Source organism: Cervus canadensis, chromosome 21 (assembly GCF_019320065.1).
Source record: "Cervus canadensis isolate Bull #8, Minnesota chromosome 21, ASM1932006v1, whole genome shotgun sequence".
NCBI classification, from domain to species: domain Eukaryota; kingdom Metazoa; phylum Chordata; class Mammalia; order Artiodactyla; family Cervidae; genus Cervus; species Cervus canadensis.
This window is the reverse complement of record NC_057406.1, coordinates 24,790,675-24,811,312: the sequence shown is the minus strand read 5'-3', so window position 1 is coordinate 24,811,312 and position 20,638 is coordinate 24,790,675. Positions and strand designations below refer to the sequence as shown.

Sequence of the window (20,638 nt, the reverse complement as noted above, 5' to 3'; positions counted from 1 at the left end):
TACTTTCCTCATTTTCCCTTACAGCTCATCATTTTTCTTAGCAAGTTATCCTCACTCTATTTCCACTTTCTTTCATCATAAGCAAATATATCTACTCTCTTAGTATTTCTCCTAACTCTAGTTTTTATTCTAGGGCTAACTGCATTCAAGCTTGACAAATTATTTATTTTTCATTAATAGTAATAAATGAGTTATTATGAATTTGTTCATCCTTTATTTTTATCCTTCTTGTATGGAAGAACTACAGTTCCTGTTACTTCTTACAAACTCATATTTATTCATTTTCATTGTAGGTAGTCATCAGGTAGTCCCATTACGACTTTTAGAAGAGTGAAAAGCTGTACCTGAACACATACATAGGGGATCCATGTTATTTTTTTATATATAAATTATTGTCCTTTTATCTTGATTTTATTTTAGAATTAGGATGCTACATCAAATTTGAAAAATCAAAATGTGGATTATTTTATCTATGAAGTTCAGCTTTATTTATGTAAAAGGGAAATAGTATCCGATAGGGTTGAGAATATCATACTAGATAATGGCTAAGGTCCTTCCATCTGTAAAATCCTCAGAGTCTGTGGTTCTTCTAATCTTACTATGAACAATGGACTCCCTTCTCCCAATACAGTAGACACTGTCCTCAACAGTACATGTTGAATGTACTTTTTTGATAGTGTAAAGTCTTTTGTGCATTTATAAAAGGCACTGAACCAGTTTTTTCCCTTTCTTTGAATTGAGAAGACCATGCTAAACCAAGAGATACAAACACTAGTCCTCCAGCATGATTATTTGCACACACACACCTGTGTTCTCCTCTTACCTAGTTTGACAAGACGGAGCATGGAGGTGTTACTTCCTCTCTCTGTGCAAGCAGTTACCGAGAGATTGTAGATATCTCCAGGAGGCAGGCTGAGAACTGCAGTCATGACATTGCGCGTTACCTGCAAGATCACCAAAATCCAGCTGTAGGGCTATCACAGACATCCCATCTCTGTTCTGTGCTGCAGTCCACAGCTGATTAAACATTATGGATATGCTATTTCCTCTGAAAATGCTACAAATTCCTCAACTGAGCCAAATACAAGGCAGCTCTAAATAAGCACAACACAGATCAGAACATTTTTTGTGATTAATTCCTTTGTTTGGAGTAGGTATTTCTATGATTTTTTTTTTTTTTTTGTCCCTCTTGCATTCACAGCAAATTTTAGAAAAAGCAATTGCTGGGTTGCAAAAATAGGAACATTGCTCAGCTCATGCTGAGAAGCTCAAAAGAAACTTAGCCATATCCACAGACACCTGGCCTCTTAACTAAAGACTACATTTCCCGGTTTCTAATATTGATAGTGGGGACCATGTGACCCAGTTCCATTCAGTGGATTGTAAGAGGCAGTCCCATGGTCAACTTAGAGTTTTGTTCACACCTGTTAAGTGCTGGACCTCCACATCTTCTCTTTTTCCCTTCCTGCGGGCTGGAATGTGGCTGTAATGGTGAGTTAACCTATGAAGGTGATGACTATACGCAGTGGTAGATGGAGCAGCAAAATAGAACGAATCTGAACTCTTGAATAATCTCTCATGGCAGAGGTGCCCTTTTAGTCCTGGGCACCTTGAGAGAGATATAGATGTTGATTTTTTTTAAAACAACAATCTTAAAACAATTCTTTTTATTTTAATTGTTTAGTTGGTACCCTAACTAATACAATGTCAAAAAGTGTAATAAACCAGGAGAGAAATCAGTACTTCCAAAGTCTCCAAATATTGAGGGTGTTAGGGACATATGGAGAAAAAAGTGAAAATACTGTGATTTTCTTGAAAATGTTTGGTATTATGAAGAAAAAGTTCAAATCGTAACTTTAAATATAGGTGAAATCAATTACAACAATTACAACTATTAAAAGTTAAAAGGTAAGCTCTATGAAAGAAGGCCTTCAATTTTTGTTCACTATCCTATCTCCAGAGAGGCTTCTCAGGTGGTGCTCGTGGTAAAACAAACAAACAAACAAAAAAAATCACCTGCCTGCCAATACAGGAGACTCAAGAGAGAGAGGATTCTAAGATCCCCTAGAGGAGAAAATGCAACCCACTCCAGTATTCTTGCCTGGAAAATTCCATGGACAGAGGAGCCGGGCAGGCTACAGTCTTTGGGGTTGCAAGAGTTGGACACAACTGAGCATGCACATGCACACGTGTGCATGCACACCCACACTCCTCCCCCTCCACACACACAATCCCCAGAACCATAAACAGTGCTAACTGGCATGCAAACATTTGTTTAATGTCTCAGTAAATGTTTGCTTCATGATTTTCAATAGTATATGCAAACAAAGGTCAGGTGCCCAATACTGGGACTCAAAGAAACATACACTCTTTTTAATTTTCTTCTTTCCTTCTGCAACAACCATCCAGTGGAGCATCCTAGAATGGGAGAGGTCTGTGGTGTCATCCCCGTAGGTCCAACTGATGTACAACAGACTGTTGAAATATTCCACAGACGTGATTTCTGGAGCAACTGGGGCTACAATGGAGGGAAGAAACACACTGTAATTTAGTAGACTCCTAGTAATTAAAGAACTTATCAATAGAATGTGAAATCCCATACAGAGCCTGTGCTTAGTCATTCAGTCGTGTCCAGCTCTTTGTGACTCTAGGGACTGCAGCCTGCCAGGATCCTCCATCTATGGGGATTCTCCAGGCAATGATACTGAAGTGTGTTGCCATGTCCTCCTCCAGGGGATCTTCCCAAAGGGATCCCCAGAGGGATCAAATCCAGGTCTCCCATATTATATGCAGATTCTTTACCGTCCGAGCCATCAGGGAAACCCAACTCTATACAGAGTTTAAAGAATTAATATTCACACCTCATGATGGACTTCCCAAGTGGCACTAGTGGTAAAGAACCCACTGCCAATGCAGGAGACATAAGAGATGGCAGTTTGATTCCTGGGGCAGGAAGGTCTTCTGGAGGAGGTCATAGCAACCCACTCCAGTATTCTTGCCTGAAGAATCCCATAGACAAAGGAACTAGGCGGGCTACAGTCCACAGCATTGCAGAGTTAGAACACAACCGAAGTGGCTTAGCATACATGCACAACAGCATGCATGATAGTCCTAGGGACTCGTGGACATGTCTGTAATATAGTGAAGTTGGGTGGTGTGAGGTGGGCGGTTATTTTGTGGGATGTTACCTTGGGTGGCTCAGACCCAAGACAGCCAGACTCAACTACGCCTGAGGAGAGCACGCTTTTTTACAAAAACTTCAGTTATAAGATTACTAAAACATTAACTTGTTTGGGTCAGTTGTTCAGTTAATTTGTTGCTGTGTCAATAAATTAATATTTTTAGGCACTGGCGAACTTATTTTCCAAGCAGTACTGAAAACTCTGGGGTCCTGTAAAAATAAATCTTTTTTATTGTGGCAGCAAAGAAGTTTACAGGATTGACAGTAGGATCAATGGATAAAGGAAGAGAAAAATAAATAATATGTCCATATGATAACAAGTCAATGGCATTGACCGTGTGCAGCCTGGTGCTTTGTGGAAGGTAGGGCTCTAAATAAAGTTGCTGAAGCAAGTATTAAAGAAAGGAAGGAAGGGATTTTGAAAATCATGCTTCAAAGCTAAATTCTAACACCAAGTTTATTAATTTATTTTATAATCTTACACATTTAAATTTTTAAGAATTCCAGTTGGGGATGAGAGTTCATCACAAGCTTTGTAATACTTAAGTTCTGAAAGCATACTTTAATTATTTTTAAGAGTAACTGATAATTGTGAAGATTTCAACAAACACATACACAGTTGAATTTAAATTCCATGTGATCTTGAAGATAGCCAAGCAACTGTTCTTTGCAAGATTCAGCCCCAAATCAACTAATGGTTGGAGGAGAATTTCTACACATCAAAAAGACTTATTTGGGGCTTCCCTGGTGGCTCAGTGGTAAAGAATCCACCTGCCAATGCAGGAAACATGAGTTTGATCCCCGGTCCAGGAAGATCCCACATGCTGGGGAGTAATTAAGCCCATGCACCTAGAACTTGTGATCCACAAGTGAGGCCACTGCAGTAAGCCCACACACTGCAATGAAGAGTAGCCCCACTCACTGCAACTAAGAAAGCCTGCATGCAGCAGCAGAGACCCAGGACAGCCCAAAATAAACAAATAAAATCATAAATCATAATTGAAAAAAAAGACTTATTTTTTCAACAAGCACTAATACAGATAATGAACATTCATATCTATGTTTCAGAAATAATTATCCACTGAAGAGATTTTAACAGAGTAAAAAATACATCTGTTTCATGTTGTGTATGAACATCACTTCTATATGTTTGACAATGAAAATTTTAAATTGTCAACAATATCTATAACAAGTAGCCAAACCCATATCATAGTGCAGAAAATTTTAACAAAGCATAATAACCCTGGCTTCTTAACATATTTCTACATTCTTCCCTATTTACAAGTACCTATTCTTATGCTTCTTCAAAGGGTATATTCTCATATTCTAATTTGAATGAAGAGAAGAAACGTATTTAAAATTACAGGGATCAAGGGTGAAACAGATCACCAGCCCAGGTTGGATGCAGGAGACAAGTGCTCGGGGCTGGTGCACTGGGAAGACCCAGAGGGATCGGGTGGAGAGGGAGGTGGGAGGGGGGATCGGGATGGGGAATACGTGTAAATCCATGGCTGATTCATGTCAATGTATGGCAAAAACCGCTACAAAATTGTAAAGTAATTAGCCTCCAACTAATAAAAATAAATGGGAAAAAAAATTACAGGGAGTTTGGGATGGACATGTACACAGTGCTATACTTAAAATAGACAACCAACAAGGACCTGCTGTGTAGCACATGGAACTTGCTCAATGTTATGTAGCAGCCTGGAAAGGAGGGGAGTTAGGGTGGAGAATGGATATATGTACAAGTATGGCTGAGTTCCTTTGCTGTTCACTTGAAACTATCACAACATTGTTAATTGGCTCTACCCCAATACAAAATAAAGAGTTAAAAAAATAAAATTACAAAGCCAGAAGTATACGTCTCCCCATTACAAGTACCAAGTCTTCAGATCATTCTCCTTCATGTTGTTGCTTTCAAATCCAGTGTATTGCTGAAAGACCACCAGATGTCACTATTTGTTTATTAAACATTACTTGGTACACTAGTATAATTATGAACTTGACTTGCAGACAAGTTGCCTGACAGATTGTAGACTTGAGGGCCTAACAAATCAGACCGTATTCAAGTATTTTATTCCTGTTTCCTTTTATACTACACAATTTGTCAATTTGGATTATGATTAAAAAGCATATGAAAGTGAAGTATCAGATCTTTATTTGCTTTAAAATTGAAATGAGGGAAGAAAGCTCCCCTTGCCACTAAAAAGGCTAAAATTTCAAATAGTTTTAGATAAAGTTATAAAAATAAAGCTCAGGTACCATATATGTTTTAATAACAATTTAGATTAAATGATTTAATTCTCACACTACCCTGTGAGGTATTATTATGCCCATTTAAAAATTATTTGTTTATTTGACTGCCTTGGGTCTCAATTACAGCATGTGGGATCTTCGATCTTCATTGCAGCATGCAGGATCTTTCATTGGGGCATGTGGGATCTCGTTCCCTGACCAGCGATGCAACCTGAATTCCCTGCATTGGGAACAAAGGAGTCTTAGCCACTGGCTCACCAGGGAAGTCCATATGCCCATTTTGTAGATATGGAAATTGAGGCCATCTGTGTCAATATGCTCAGGTAAGACTGTGGACTGCCAGTGTCAACATGACTTAGCAGTTGATCCCAGGAAAAAATCAGAAATTCCCAAAGATCAATTCACTGGAGACAACAGACTGCTGACCTAGGCAAGTAGCTTGTATGCAGACTTGCTTTGTCCACCTAAACAGTTATCTCATGACTTCTGCCTATTCCCAGGTGGTTCCCAGCTTTCAAAGGCACACCTAAACCACTTGGGTCCAGAACTCCAAATCCTATTAATACTTCATATCTGATGTCACCCCTGGGAGACACCACAGAGACCCTGTCCAGTTAGTCTCCAGACACTGCAGTGAGTTCTAAGACAATTAGTTTTGTCCAATTAGCCACCTGTTAGGCAATATTTTCAGTCTTACCAGTGAGAAAATAGAAATTCTGGATCCTTAAGTTAATTTGTTCAAAGTTCTATAGCTGGAAATTAGCAAGGTCAGATCTGCTCAGTAAGTGATCAGATGTGAAGTCTGGGCTTTTTCTAGGCAGCTGCTCCTTCTGACAAGGAAAAAGCTTTCTCAGACCACTCATCTCAATCAAGTTAAGTGTATGAATTACTGACACAGTGAAGTTTAATTATAATTAAGTATGTGATTATTGATGCAGTCAAAAAGCCTAACACAGGGCTTGTCAAATAATTGGCATTTTCTCTTTTTATGGTGGCCTTTCACTTTTCTACTCTAATATTACCATTAACGTCTGGAACAAAGGAAGTACCAGACATCAGCCAGTAAAGAAAAGCAGTGAACTGTGTAAGTTAACTGTATAAGAATCCACAAGATTATCTTTCCATTGTTTTTTAATTATTTCCATTGTTTTTTAATTGATACATCTCAAGCCTATAAAACTAGCTGTCCAGTGAGGGAAATATTTTGACAAAGTTATTCTTCATCTGAACAATATTTTTCTTTTCTCAGTATAACTCTAATGACAGCTTTGCAGTCCCATCAAAAGTTCTTGAACAATCTTAGTTCAGACAACGAGGGTTACTGTTCTTGGCTAAATTTCTTCTCTATTGCTACCTCCACCCACCTCTGCTCTCTCTGCCATATGATAGTGAACTATTAATACATAATTTAAGGTTCTGAGGATCCATCACTAATAGTATTGTAAGTACTTTAAGTCTGGGCCATGTATTTTGCTAAATAGCTTATTTAATTGGGACGTAATAATACATAATAGCAACAGATAATAGATACTATTATTATCCTTATTTTACAACTGAAAAAACCTGAGGCTTAGAAAAATTGCTGGAGTTTACAGGTAGAAGGCAGCAAAGTTGTGACTCACACCCAAGTCTACAAGTCTGCAAGCCTGTTTTAATTCCTGCCATGGACAATACCGCAGTCAGCCTGTGACTTTACAAATGGCTTAATTAATAAGGAAATGGAGGCACTCTAACAAATACAATTATCAAATGGATAAAATCAATTGAGTGTGGTGTGAAGTTGAAAGCTCTGCCTGTTACATCTCGATTCTAATCAATTCCAAACAGTGGTGCATAAATCAAGGGCAGTGACTCAGGATAAAAAGAAATCAAGGACAGTAACTCAGAGTAAAAATTGTATCTTAACTTTTAAAGGCTATCATTTAAAGAAATCATGAACTTTCAGAATCAAGTATATCATATTCCAGGAAAGTGATGTTCATTCGGTCCTGGGTAAAGGCCTGGCATTTTCTGGAGATGAGCCCCTTCAGAACTTCCTCAAAATAGGGATCTGTTCTCATGGGACCACTTCCCACACACTCACCTGTTATGAAGCTTATAGTGGAGCTGTCACAGCAGCTGAGTTCCGGGTCTCCCCATGTTACCATGGTAACTCGAAAGTTGTAGTACCATGCTGGCAACAGATTTGCTATCCTCTAAAAAAAGCAAGAAGAAAAAGACCCAGAAGGAAAATCATATTTTTGGAATAGAGTTATATATTTCTCTTAGGCTATGAGAAAATGAGTAATTTTTAATTTCCTTTCTCTGCCTTTGGGAGGCCTCCCTGTGGCTCAGTGGTAAAGAGTCCGTCTGTCAATGCAGGAAACGTGGCTTCAATCCCTGGATTGGGAAGATCCTCTGGAGAAGGAAATGGCAACCCATTCCAGTATTGCTGCCTGGGAAAATCCCATGGACAGAGGAACCTGACTGTCTACAGTTGATTTTGTACTTCTCACATTTTCCATTAAAATATTCTCTTTGGAATGAAGTGAGATGCAAATAAAATGATACACATAAATTTAACATAATTTAAAAAATTATTCGAAAATACAGATAGTTTGAAAATGGGTTTTCACTTGCAGTTTCTTAAATTACACAAGTGAACTGGTACTTATTTGTAAGTGACTGGATGGACACATCTTCCTATTTCTAAGATGTGATCTTTCACAATTCTGCATTCTTTCATCTTGGACTGTTAGCATGTGTCCATACTTGGTCGCAATCATGAGAGTTGTCAAGTAAGTGGTGGACAGTTGTTTGCTTTCTGTGTGACTTGTAGATAACCTGTACTTCTAAAATTATTCCAGTCTCAGAAAGAGCAATCTTTACCTGCTCATTTGAAGAACATCACTAATGGTCTGACATTGCAGGTATCTAACTGATTTGTTGATGTTAAGAATAGTCATCACTCAAGTTAAGCAGCGTCCACTCACTACTGAATAACTAAAGGAAAACGTGTTTTCTGTCTTAGGAGCAGAAAGAAACAATAAGCATGCGATGTGCTTAGTCGCTCAGTCATGTCCGACCCTTTGTGACCCCATGGACTATAGCCCACCAGGCTCCTCTGTCCATGGGGATTCTCCCGGCAAAGAATACTGGAGTGGGTTGCCATGCCCTCCTCCAGGGGATCTTCCCCATCCAGGGATCCGACACAGTTCTCCCACATTGCAGGCAGATTCTTTACCAGCTGAGCCACCAAGAAAGCAAGCATGTGACAGGTCTACTAAATTGGGGATTAGCAAATACACTCAATTAAGAGTGAAAGCCAGTTTCACACAGTTTTCTCTCTCTCTCAAAATACAAAAATTAGATTAAGAGCTAAAACAATCCCAAACTTGAAAGTAGCAAGTTACCTGCATGTGTTTACAAATGATCTAGTTTACAGACATAATAATTTTTTCAGACACATTTGGTACGTGAACGCATGTTGATACAGGAAAATGTGACAGCTGGTTAAGGAAAATTACCACTGAGGCAGTTAAGGAGACAGTCGCGGCTATTTCATAGTAGGTTGTCCATTCTGACGTCATTGTTGTAGGGTTGAAATAAAACATTTCGACCACATATTTTCTGAACACTCCTAAGTAAGGTCTGGTCCAGCTCAAAACCACTGCCGTAGGACCCAAGGGATAGAGCATCAAGTCTTTGATTCCAGTTGGAACTAAGAAGAAGGGAGGGGAGTGAAAAAAGAAAGTCAAGAAGGAATGTTTCATATCTTAACAACGGCTTCACATCTCTACTTACTGACTGACTAGGTATTTCACTCTTTTGATACAATCATTGAAAACTAACCATATTTGCCTGAGATTTTCTTTTTCCTAAGTAATGAATGCCAAGGATACCTACCAGGTATACAATTGTGGTCATTAATTACTCTGAAGGTTGAATATTGGGTGAACAAGTATGGACCTCCCGTAACTGATGACAATGACTCGAACTTAGACCCCTCCAAACAGTACTCTGATAAAGGTATTTTTCTTGTGGCTGGCAACTTACCAATAGCAAATGTCACAGGATCTGAAGGTGGTCCAATCAAAGGGCCTTTTCTTAGGTACATCACAACCTGGTATTGGGCACCAGGAACGAGATTTTCAATAATAGATTTGCTTGAGTTCACCTTTAAATCAAACACCCAATAAGATCTATTTAGAACTGGGTTTTCAGCGTGTGACTCAGAGGATAACATTGTATTCAGGGACACTGCAAACTCACAAATGCCTTTGAAATTCAGAAGCTTTTATTCATGCTGAGGAAGGTCAAGTTTCAACATTAGGATGATTTATAGTTTATGAGAAGGCTGAAGGGAACCCAGAACATTCAAATTCTATGGCTGGATTTAATAAGCCTTGTGAACTGCTCTATACCCATCAATGTCGATTGTAATTATGTACACTAGAGACACATCAACCTCTAACCAAAATCAAATCAGCAATAAACTAAGGATAGTCTGACATCCTAAATTGTAGTGTCAGCTGATTACATGCAAAGATCCATGCAGGAATGTCTTTACTTTCTCAACACTTAGAAGCATAAAACATCTAATTATAGTGATGGAAATGACCTTAGAGATTATCTAGTCCAAATCTCTCATTTAGTAGATCAAGAAGGTAAAGCTAGAGAATAGCCAAGGTCACATATTTGGATCAGTGTTGGGACTGGAAGCCTAGCATTGTGACCTCCACTCCATGATATGGGCCAAGCATCAAGACACAGCAGCAAGCACTTTACAAGGCTACTGTGACAACCTGCCAAGACTGAATCAGGAAGAATAGCCAGAACAGACTGATCACTAGTAGTGAAACTGAATTTGTAATAAAAAAAAAAATCTCCCAGCAAGCAAAAGTCCAGGATTGGACAGTTTCACAGGGGAATTCTGCCAAATATATAAAGAAAAGTTAATACCTATCCTTCTCAAACTATTCCAAAATTTGAAGAATATAGAACATTCTCAAATTCATTGTACAAGACTCGCATTACCCTGATACCAAAGCCAAGAGAGAAAATTACAGGCCAGTATCTTTGATGACTATAGATGCAAAAATTCTCAACAAAATGTTAGCAAACTGAAGTCAACAATACATAAAATGGATCGCACACCACGATCAAGTGGGATTTATTCTAGTACTGTTTTATTTCTTTAAAACACATTTTAAGTGATAAAACTAACAGTGCTCATTGTTAAAATTGATCACACTGTAGAAAAGCAAATGAGGTCAATCTGTAGGCTTTCTGGTCTCCTCTCACCACTTCCCACATTTTGGCGGGCAGTCTTCTAGACCTTCCTTGAACATATATCCATATACAATTAAGTATTGAGCCATACAGGTGGGGCTCAATACCATTAATATTGCTCCAAACTTTTCCTTTAAACTTAACAACCACTGTAAACATGTGAACATACCTGCCAATCTAACCTTGCTTTCATTTAGAGTATCTAGAATAACACACAGAGTGTAGATTGTTTCAGGGTGATGTTAAATTTCTTTGGTTTGATAATATTTTAGGCAGTGGTTGATTCTAATTATTCATATGACTTCCTGGAATTATAACCACTTAAATATGCTATCCTAATGAATTCATCTCAGGAAAATTACACTGCCTTAAAAAAATAAGAACCAATAATGTGTATATATATCACACTACTAAAAAAATGAAAAGAGGACAAATCATATTGCACTTGACTTGAGTCACAAATTATTAATATAAATATTAATTTCCCCCTACTTTGAAAATATTTACTGAGGTATCTACATTACTTCTATTCCTTCATACCTTTTTCTTTATCCTGGACCTGCTTAGGGGTGGATTGGAGGTGGGGAGGGGAAATGTTCCTATACTAGTGCTAAATCGCTTCAGCTGTGTCTGACTCTTTTGCAACCCTATGACCAGAGCTTCCCTGGCTCCTCTGTCCATGGGATTCTCCAGGCAAGAATAGTGGAATGGGTTGTCATTTCTTACTCCAGGGGATCTTCCCAACAAAGGCACCAAGCCTTCATCTCTTACCTCTCCTTCATTGGCAGGCGAGTTCTTTAACACTAGTGCCACCTGGAAAGCCCCAAATAGTAATACTCTACTTACTAAGTAACATGTTTTATTCAGTAGAGGATTACTCCATACTCCTCCCCCAATTTTCACCCCATCTTTGCATTCTAGTATTTCCTCTCTCTTATTTCTGACTGGCTTTGTCTCCGTCCCAGAGAATTCAGTCCAGCCCAATGCATTTCCACCTAGGCCCTGGCCCTATCCTTTCTCAGCTAAAGAAATGGAGGAAAGATACACCATAGGGCATAGAAAATATAAACAAGGAGGTTAAACTAGATGAGAGTTCTTTTAAGTCTGAAACGGTCTTCTCTCTTTCTTTGGCTGAACCACATGGCTTCTGGGATTTTAGTTCCCCAACCAGGGATTGACCCTGGGCCCTGACAGTGCAAGCTTGGAGTTCTAACCACTGACCATAAGGAAATTCTCCAGAAGTGGTCTTATGTATATATTATGTAATCCTCTTTCCATGACATCTTTCTGTACACTTATTATAGTTACTCAGTTTCTATGGAGAATCTCTAGAACCTCTTCATCTTCTTCCCTTGACACAAAAAGTATTCAGTTAGGTCTGCATAATAATAAAAGTTAATTTCTAGCACACCTTACTATTACTATGTTTCAAACATTGCATTAAGCATCAAGTCCTCTTTTCTTTATTACAGATCTATGAGGTAGGATATGCTTCTTCTATTACAGATTCAGATGGTAAGACTTGGAAAGAAAGAAACTCAGAGCTGGTAGCTGCTAAAATCAGGTCTGAAACTCAATTCTGTTTGAGTCTAGAGTCTCTGCTTTTAGTCAACACTCTTGACTCCATCAGGAAGAGAAGTGAGGATGAACTTCCCCTAGTGTATCATCTGTAATGCACAAGAAAACATTCTCTCCTGGAAGTCACATCACTTGAGATGGGGTCTCAGCTCTGATACTAATCAGTTGTGTGACTGCAGGCAGGTCCCTTCAATATTCAGCCTCTTAGCTCTATCATTTCCTCATTTGTAAAGCTAACAGACCGACTGATTGGGCTTTCTTTCTGATTTAGTCAGTTAGTTATTACACACTCCTGTAAATTGTCACCAAACATGTATGGACCAAGCAGACCACATGTAAAAATAAATGTACATTGGGACTTTGCTGGTGGTCTAGTGGTTAAGACTCCATGCTTTCACTGCTGGAACAGGTTTGAGCCCTAATTGGAGAACTAAGATCCCACATGCCATGTGTGAGGATAAAAATTTTAAAAATTGAAAAAAGAATGGATCTAGCCTTTAAAAGATAATAAAGATAAATTTATTATCTTTCAAAGATAATAAATGTAAATTATCTTTCAAAGTTAATAAATATACATCCATATATTATATGATGCTTCTTTATTCTGAAATTCATAATTGTGTGTGTCTTTGGAGAGTCCTTTATATGACACTGAGCAGTGGCTTTATTATGCTCACCATATTGACATAGGCTTATTAGTGAGTAGAACTACGGTGTTTGTTAGCAGGGATATATTAGAAAACTCTCTTGCTCATGAATATTCACATATGAACTCACACAAAACAGCAACCAGACATGAAGTACATATACTTAATGAGGACAAATTCAAATTAAGAGGTACCAAGGGGCTTCCCTGGTGGCTCAGATGATAAAGAATCTGCCTGCAATGCAGGAGACTTGGGTTTAATCCCTGAGTCAGGAAGATCCTGTGGAGAAGGGAATGGCTACCCACTCCGGTATTCTTGCCCTGGAGAATTCCTTGAACAGATGAGCCTTGTGGGCTACAGTCCATGGAGGTTGCAAACAGTCCGACGTGACTGAGGGACTTTCACTTCACTTCAAGATACCTACATGAAAGGCTAGACTCTAAGCTTCATGAAATCAAGGCTCAAATCAAATTTGTTCTTATTTCTAGCAGCTCACACAGAACCTCCTAGAAAATAAATCTGTGGGGAGGAGCAGGGGTACTAGCACCGAATCTCATGGATGATGGTAATCGACAAAGGAGTGATCCTGTGGTACAGTTGATGAGATGATGGTAGAGAAAAAGTGGCGAGAATGAAAGTGTGAGAGAATAAAACATTGTGGTTAATCATTCATCTGTGTTTGAGTTTAGAATCACGCTTATTTTTGAGCTGCATTTTGATTTTTTGATTCAACATAATCACCGTACCACTGAAAAGAGAACTGAAGAAATGTTATAATTTCTTTCCTTCTGGATAATGGTTGCTCTAAGAAATAACCTCAGTCAGACCAGTGTTGGTGAGAGTATATTCTGGATTCTTCTCTAGGCCAATTTTTGAGATTTTTTTGAACTGATGTTTCTTTCTTTGAAAATATACACGTGTGTGTGATGATGATGATGTAATGATGTAATACTAACACAATCCTCTTGTGGTAACTGAGATAACACCTAGAACAGTGGTCTAGTTTCTGCCCTCTGCTTTCTTTTCCCTCCTTGCCTACAATCTGCAACACTTTCACGTTTGCATTTCAAAGAAGCCACTGTCAGCAAGCACTTAGACCAGACTTTTCTGGTTCATATATAATTTACAATATCTCTCTACACTTTCAGCCTTTGGTTTCCATGTATGTGGAGAAGGAAATGGCAACCCACTCCAGTATTCTTGCCTGGGAAACCCCTTGGACAGAGGATCCTGGTGGGCTACATACAGTCCATGGGGTTGCAAAGAGTTGCACACAGCTGAGCGAGAAATGAGAAATAGATTTGAGGGACTAGGTCTGACAGACAGAGTGCCTGATGAACTATGGACAGAGGTTTGTGACATTGTACAGGAGACAGGGAACAAGACCATCCTCATGAAAAAGAAATGCAAAAAAGCAAAATGGCTGTCTGAGGAGGCCTTACAAATAGCTGTGAAAAGAAGAGAAGCCAAAAGCACAGGAGAAAAGGAAAGATATTCCCATTTGAATGCAGAGTTCCAAAGAATAGCAAGGAGAGATAAGAAAGACTTCCTCAGTGAACCATGCAAAGAAACAGAGGAAAACAATAGAATGGGAAAGACTAGAGATCGCTTCAAGAAAATTAGAGATACCAAGGGAACATTTCATGCAAAGATGAGCTCAATAAAGGACAGAAATGGTATGGACCTAACAGAAGCAGAAGATATTAAGAAGAGGTGGCAAGCATACACAGAAGAACTACACAAAAAAGATCTTCATGACCCAGATAATCACAATGGTGTGATCACTCACCTAGAGCCAGACATCCTGGAATGCGAAGTCAAGTGGGCCTTAGAAAGCATCACTACAAATAAAGCTAGTGGAGGTGATGGAATTCCAGTTGAGCTATTTCAAATCCTAAAAGATGATGCTGTGAAAGTGCTGCACTCTATATGCCAGCAAATTTGGAAATCTCAGCAGTGGCCACAGGACTGGGAAAGGTCAGTTTTCATTCCAATCCCAAAGAACGGCAATGCCAAAGATTGCTCAAACTACCGCACAATTGCACTCATCTCACATGCTAGCAAAGCAACGCTCAAAATTCTCCAAGCCAGCCTTCAGCAATACGTGAACCATGAACTTACAGATATTTAAGCTGGTTTTAGAAAAGGCAGAGGAACCAGAGGTCAAATTGCCAACATCCTCTGGGTCATTGAAAAAGCAAGAGAGTTCCAGAAAAACATCCATTTCTGCTTTATTGACTATGCCAAAGCCTTTGACTGTGTGGATCACAATAAACTGTGGAAAATTCTGAAAGAGATGGGAATACCAGACCACCTGACCTGGCTCTTGAGAAATCTGTATGCAGGTCAGGAAGTAATAGTTAGAAATGGACATGGAACAACAGACTGGTTCCAAATAGGAAAAGGAGTATGTCAAGGCTGTATATTGTCACTCTGCTTATTTAACTTACATGCAGAGTACATCATGAGAAATTCTGGGCTGGATGAAGCATAAGCTGGAATCAAGATTGCAGGAAGAAATATCAATAACCTCAGATATGCAGATGACACCACCCTTATGGCAGAAAGTGAAGAAGAACTAAAGAGCTTCTTGATGAAAGTGAAAGAGGAGAGTGAAAAAGTTGGCTTAAAGCTCAGCATTCAGAAAACAAAGATCATGGTATCTGGTCCCATCACTTCATGGCAAATAGATGGGGAAACAGTGGAAACAGTGGCTGACTTTATTTTGGGGGGCTCCAAAATCACTGCAGATGGTGGCTGCAGCCATGAAATTAAAAGACACTTACATTATGACCAACCTAGACAGCATATTAAAAAGCAGAGACATTACTTTGTCAACATAGGTCCGTCTAGTCAAGGCTATGGTTTTTCCAGTAGTCATGTATGGATGTGAGAGTTGGACTATAAAGAAGGCTGAGTGCCGGAGAATTGATGCTTTTGAACTGTGGTGTTGGAGAAGACTCTTGAGAGTCCCTTGGACTGCAAGGAGATCCAACCAGTCCATCCTAAAGGAGATCAGTCCTGGGTGTTCACTGGGAGGACTGATGTTGAAGCTGAAACTCCAATACTTTGGCCACCTGATGCAAAGAGCTGACTCATTTGACAAGACCCTGATGCTGGGAAAGATTGAGGGCAGGAGGATAAGGGGACGACAGAGGATGAGATGGTTGTATGGCATCACCGACTCAATGAACATGAGTTTGAGTAAACTCCGGCAGTTGGTGATGAACAGGGAGGCCTGGCGTGCTGTGATTCACGGTGTTGCAAAGAGTCGGACACGACTGAGCGACTAAAATGAACTGAACCGATCTGAGCAACTGACACTAACACTTCTATGTATAAGATGTGTATCTTATACATTAGAGGGAAGAAGAAAAATCATACCTGAGAGCAGTCAAGTTCTAGTTATGTTCTGGGACACAACACATTTTCTATCAATGTGAAGAGTCAGTATGCTGGGTACAATCAGGGAAGGAAGCTAATAAACTGCACAGTGAGTTGTGATGACTAGTTAATCTGTTTGGCATGTTTACTCTTTAATTCAAGCTGAAAGGGTAGCCTCATCTTCATGCTGGGCTTATCTCAGCTCTCTAGAGCTTTTGAGAGCTCCAAAGGCCATGATTCCTGAATTCCTCTTCTTAATTTAAAATTTCTCACCCTTTGAATTACACTAAATGCCTGATTTTCATGGAATACATGGAAACACTCCAAATAGCTTCCACACAGCAAACACCTGTTTTGAGTGCATATTCTATTTCCAGCATACTCCACACAATAATTAAACTTTTTTTTGCCTCTAGGCAAGAAAAGAATGTGTTTGAAATAATGTATACTAATGCACATATATGGAATTTAGAGAGATGGTACAGATGAGACTGTTTTCAGGTCAGGAATAGAGAAGCAGAAGTAGAGAATGGACATGTGGATATGGGGTGGGGAGAACGAGATGAATGGAGAGAACAGCATTGACATATACACACTGCCATATGTTAAATAGACAATGAGTGGGAAGCAGCTCTATAGTACAGGGAGCTCAGCTGGATGCTCTGTGATGACCGAGAGGGGTGGGATGGGGGCAGGGGGTGGTGGGGGGTTTAAGAAGGAGGAGATATATGTATACATATAGCTGATTCAGTTCATTGTGCAGCATTAACTAATACAACATTGTAAAGCAGTTACACTCCAATTTAAAAAGTATTGTGTTTGTAAGACACTAAGGATCAGTTTCTTTGATCTCATGAAAAAAAGAAGAAAAAGTAAAACCAGGTTTAGGAAAATAGGATTGGGCGGCAGGCTTCCAGTGGGTGTATTCAGGGCGTCTGAGGGCAAAGTCTGCTTAGATGCCCAGGTTGGTGGTTTCATTCAGAACTGATGACTGGGCATGGCGGTTCATTCTGGTAGCCACGCCCAGAACTATAGATTCCCAGGTTTCTCCACTTGCCCCATCTACCCCTTTCACTCAGCTAACTGCTATTTATCCTTTAAAAGTCTTCATTTGTATTAGTGAGGGGATCGTTTTTCACTTTATGTACTTAAAATTTTTTAGTTGTTTTTTTTTTCAGTGAGCATATATTATCTTTATAGTTAAGACAACAAGAAAAAAAAATGGAAAAAATACAAAAACTGCACCAAGTAAACCAAATCTCCCCTAAACCTACTGCTTCCTGTCTCCTCCCCTAGAAGGTAAAGTTCTTCCGATCGTTTTCAAATCCTCTTGCCCCAATCAATATTTATTCATGCTCTTCTTTCTGTGAATTTATACAGACCTACCATCACTCACTTTTAGCCTAGGTCTTATACTCTGCAGTAATACATGAATACTTACTATTGTTCTCACTAGACTAAACTCACCAAGAGCAGGATGTATAAAAATTGTCTAGATTCCCACCACCTCCCCCAGTACCCAGCACATCATAGGTGCTCAGGATATGTTCTTGAATGAGGAATGGAAATAAAAGGAAGATGGTAGTTCTAAGAGGAAAGGAAGGCGACTGTGATTGCAGAGCCTTGGGCACCGACTTCCTGGCTCCTGTATCCGTGATGCACCAGGGAGACCTTGGCACAGCTGCTGGCCACGGTGGCACCCTTGCATCTGCTGGGAGGCTGGGCTGCAGGAGGTGAGTGAGCCCGACTGCCCTTCCTTTCCTTTACCTGAGTGCAGTACTGCTTTTCCAGCCTCTGGCTCTCCTTTTGTTTCTGGCAGGTGAGCGACACCACGGACACAATGGTGCCATTGTAGTTCTCTTGGGGAGACGTCCAGGACATCAAGGCAGTGGTTGAACTTAGAACGTGGACACTCACGTGCTGGGGCTTCTCTGTAAGCTCTTCAATCCATTCTCCTGAAGGACCTAGATGTCAAACCAGAGCACAGGGGAGGCTTCAGGCTGAGCGGGTTCAGATGGACTATAGCTTTAAAAATCATGCTGTTTTCCTTTTGCCCTTAGAAAGACATTCCAAGTCAGACTGGCAGCCAAGACTGGCAAGTCTTCATGTCCTCTGCCTAGCTACGGTCTCCACCGGGTGACCTCCCCATTGACCTATGCAACAGCCTGGTGGCAGCAACCAAACCAATTCTACTGAGAGACAGAAGCCCCACTTCAGTGGTTACATGCCTCTGAGACTATTCTGGTAACTTCTGCACCAGACAGAATTTACTTAACAAAGAGTGTGTGTGGCAGTGTGGTTTCATGAGTGTTTGTGATTCCTTTGCTGTTAGGATCTTTGGGCTCTAGAAATAATTATGTTGAGATTCAAATTAGCCTCGACTGCAATCCTGTGAAGAAAATTTTAAATCTGGTGACAGCAGAATCAAAGCAGCAGAGTGTGACTCCCTTAGAGAAGAAATAGGCAACAGAGAGGCTCAATTATAGAAGCTGGTGGAAACCTGGGTGATAATTTGAGGACACGGTAGGATCCTCATTATAAAATATCTCCCTAAAAGTGCCCGCCATTAGCTTTGTTCTTTTAAATTTCCAAAGTGGTTATTAGCACAGTGCCTGACATATAGTAAAGACCCAAGAAATGGTAAGGTGATTATTATCTCCTGAAAGTCCCTGTTAAAATGCAAATGTGCAACTTCTTTTATTTGCTTAGGATACATTTGTCAGTTCTCTCAATAAGAAGCTGTAGTCCTGGAGCCCAGGAAAGGGGGAGGAATAATATGACTCTGCTGGCAAGGGCAGTCCCAAGCTCATGGGAAATGGGGCAAAGAAAATAAAAATAATATAAATGATAATAATAATTACAATGGCAAAGAGATGTAGGACTCACTGTTTGCCAGGCTCTTTTAAGCTTATTTATGTTTACATATTTTAATTCTTTAATTTTCTTAACTAAATTTATGAGATAAGTTTCAGATAAGGAAACTGAGGCAGAGATAGGATAAGTAGAGCTGGGATTCACACACAAGAGGTCTGGTTTCAAAATCCATGCTGTTAACCCCTGTGTGAAACTTCCTGGAGCACTATGAAACTATGAGAAGGATGAATCTGGAAACAGGAAATTTGGCCCCAAACTCAGTTTTGCTCATTATTAGCGATGCAACTTTGGCCAAATGACTTCTCTGAATCTCAGTCACTGCATCTGTCAAATGGACAAATCATAGACCGTGAGGACAGGAAAGGACTTTAGAGTTCCAATGTGGGTTACTGATGGGGAAACCGGGGCCCGGAGATGTGAATGACCTGCCCAATGTCACAGAGTGAGTATTGAGAGACAACCTAGGACTCCTATCTCCTGGGTCGGGGCTTTGTGTTAACATATCAAGATGCCATCTGATTAGTCTACCTTATAAAATTGTTGCTGGGATCAGATGAGATTGCAATGTATTAGAAAACTATCTAAATGTGAAGTGTTGTTACTTTTATGAAGATCTGAAGTGGTGGGAGCAGGGAGAGAAGGTGGATGGAGGCAAAACAAATTCATTCATTTAATGGCTTTATAATAGGATGGACCTGATAATCAACAGAAGGTAATAGGTCACTGCAGACTCCATGGAAATGGACACTGTTACTAAAGATTTCTAGAGTCTGATTCTCCTTCTCACACTAAATGGCTAAACTTTCTGTGTCTAAGTACTTTTTTTTCCACCTAAAAACGGAAATAATAGGAATATTCCCTTCACAAGGCTTTTGGGAGACTAAAGTAAATTTCTACCTTAATTTTCATCTCTGAGGAAAGCCTTCAAAACTATATAAATACAGTATCCCTGTAAAATCAAAAGCATATACATAGTACACTTGAGTAACTCATTACTGCAGAACAGAATATCTGAAGCTCCAAACAGGTTGTTTTACTGGCAGAGAAATAGAAAAATTTCTAGTATCTTATATTTTCCTAAATGAATATTAACATGCATCTCTTCAAAATAACCATATTTTTGAGCAATTCTGACATTCTCAGCAGCTCTGGTCAGTTTGGATACTCTAAGAATAGAGTGCCTATCACTGGAAAGTGATTCAATAAATATTTGTTGAATGTACAACAGGAATAATAAGCAAAGAGTATAACCCCAACTTAGGGTTTTATTATGTGGCATGAAAAGCAAGAGGTATGCAAATAAAATCCATCTAGAAAAATATCACACTCAGAGATAAGCTCTGTACTGTAAAGAATCTGCCTGCAATGCAGGAGACCTGGGTTTGATCCCTGGGCCAGGAAATTCCCCTGGAGAAGAGAATGGCTACTGACTTCAATATCCTTGCCT

The 20,638-nt window shown here is 39.6% G+C and overlaps 1 protein-coding gene across 3 annotated transcripts in view; it reads right to left on the bottom strand.

Moving 5' to 3' along the window:
• Positions 1–20,638, bottom strand: part of PTPRO (protein tyrosine phosphatase receptor type O) — a 263,411-nt gene that overhangs the window by 77,244 nt on the left and 165,529 nt on the right. For all 3 annotated transcript variants that reach the window (XM_043440848.1, XM_043440849.1, XM_043440850.1), the window contains exons 7-12: positions 18,085–18,281; positions 9,473–9,593; positions 8,944–9,137; positions 7,521–7,632; positions 2,367–2,518; positions 824–944 (exon numbers count right to left, since the gene is read on the bottom strand). In XM_043440848.1, the coding sequence (XP_043296783.1) occupies positions 824–944; positions 2,367–2,518; positions 7,521–7,632; positions 8,944–9,137; positions 9,473–9,593; positions 18,085–18,281 (897 nt within the window). The remainder of the gene's footprint in view (positions 1–823; positions 945–2,366; positions 2,519–7,520; positions 7,633–8,943; positions 9,138–9,472; positions 9,594–18,084; positions 18,282–20,638) is intronic.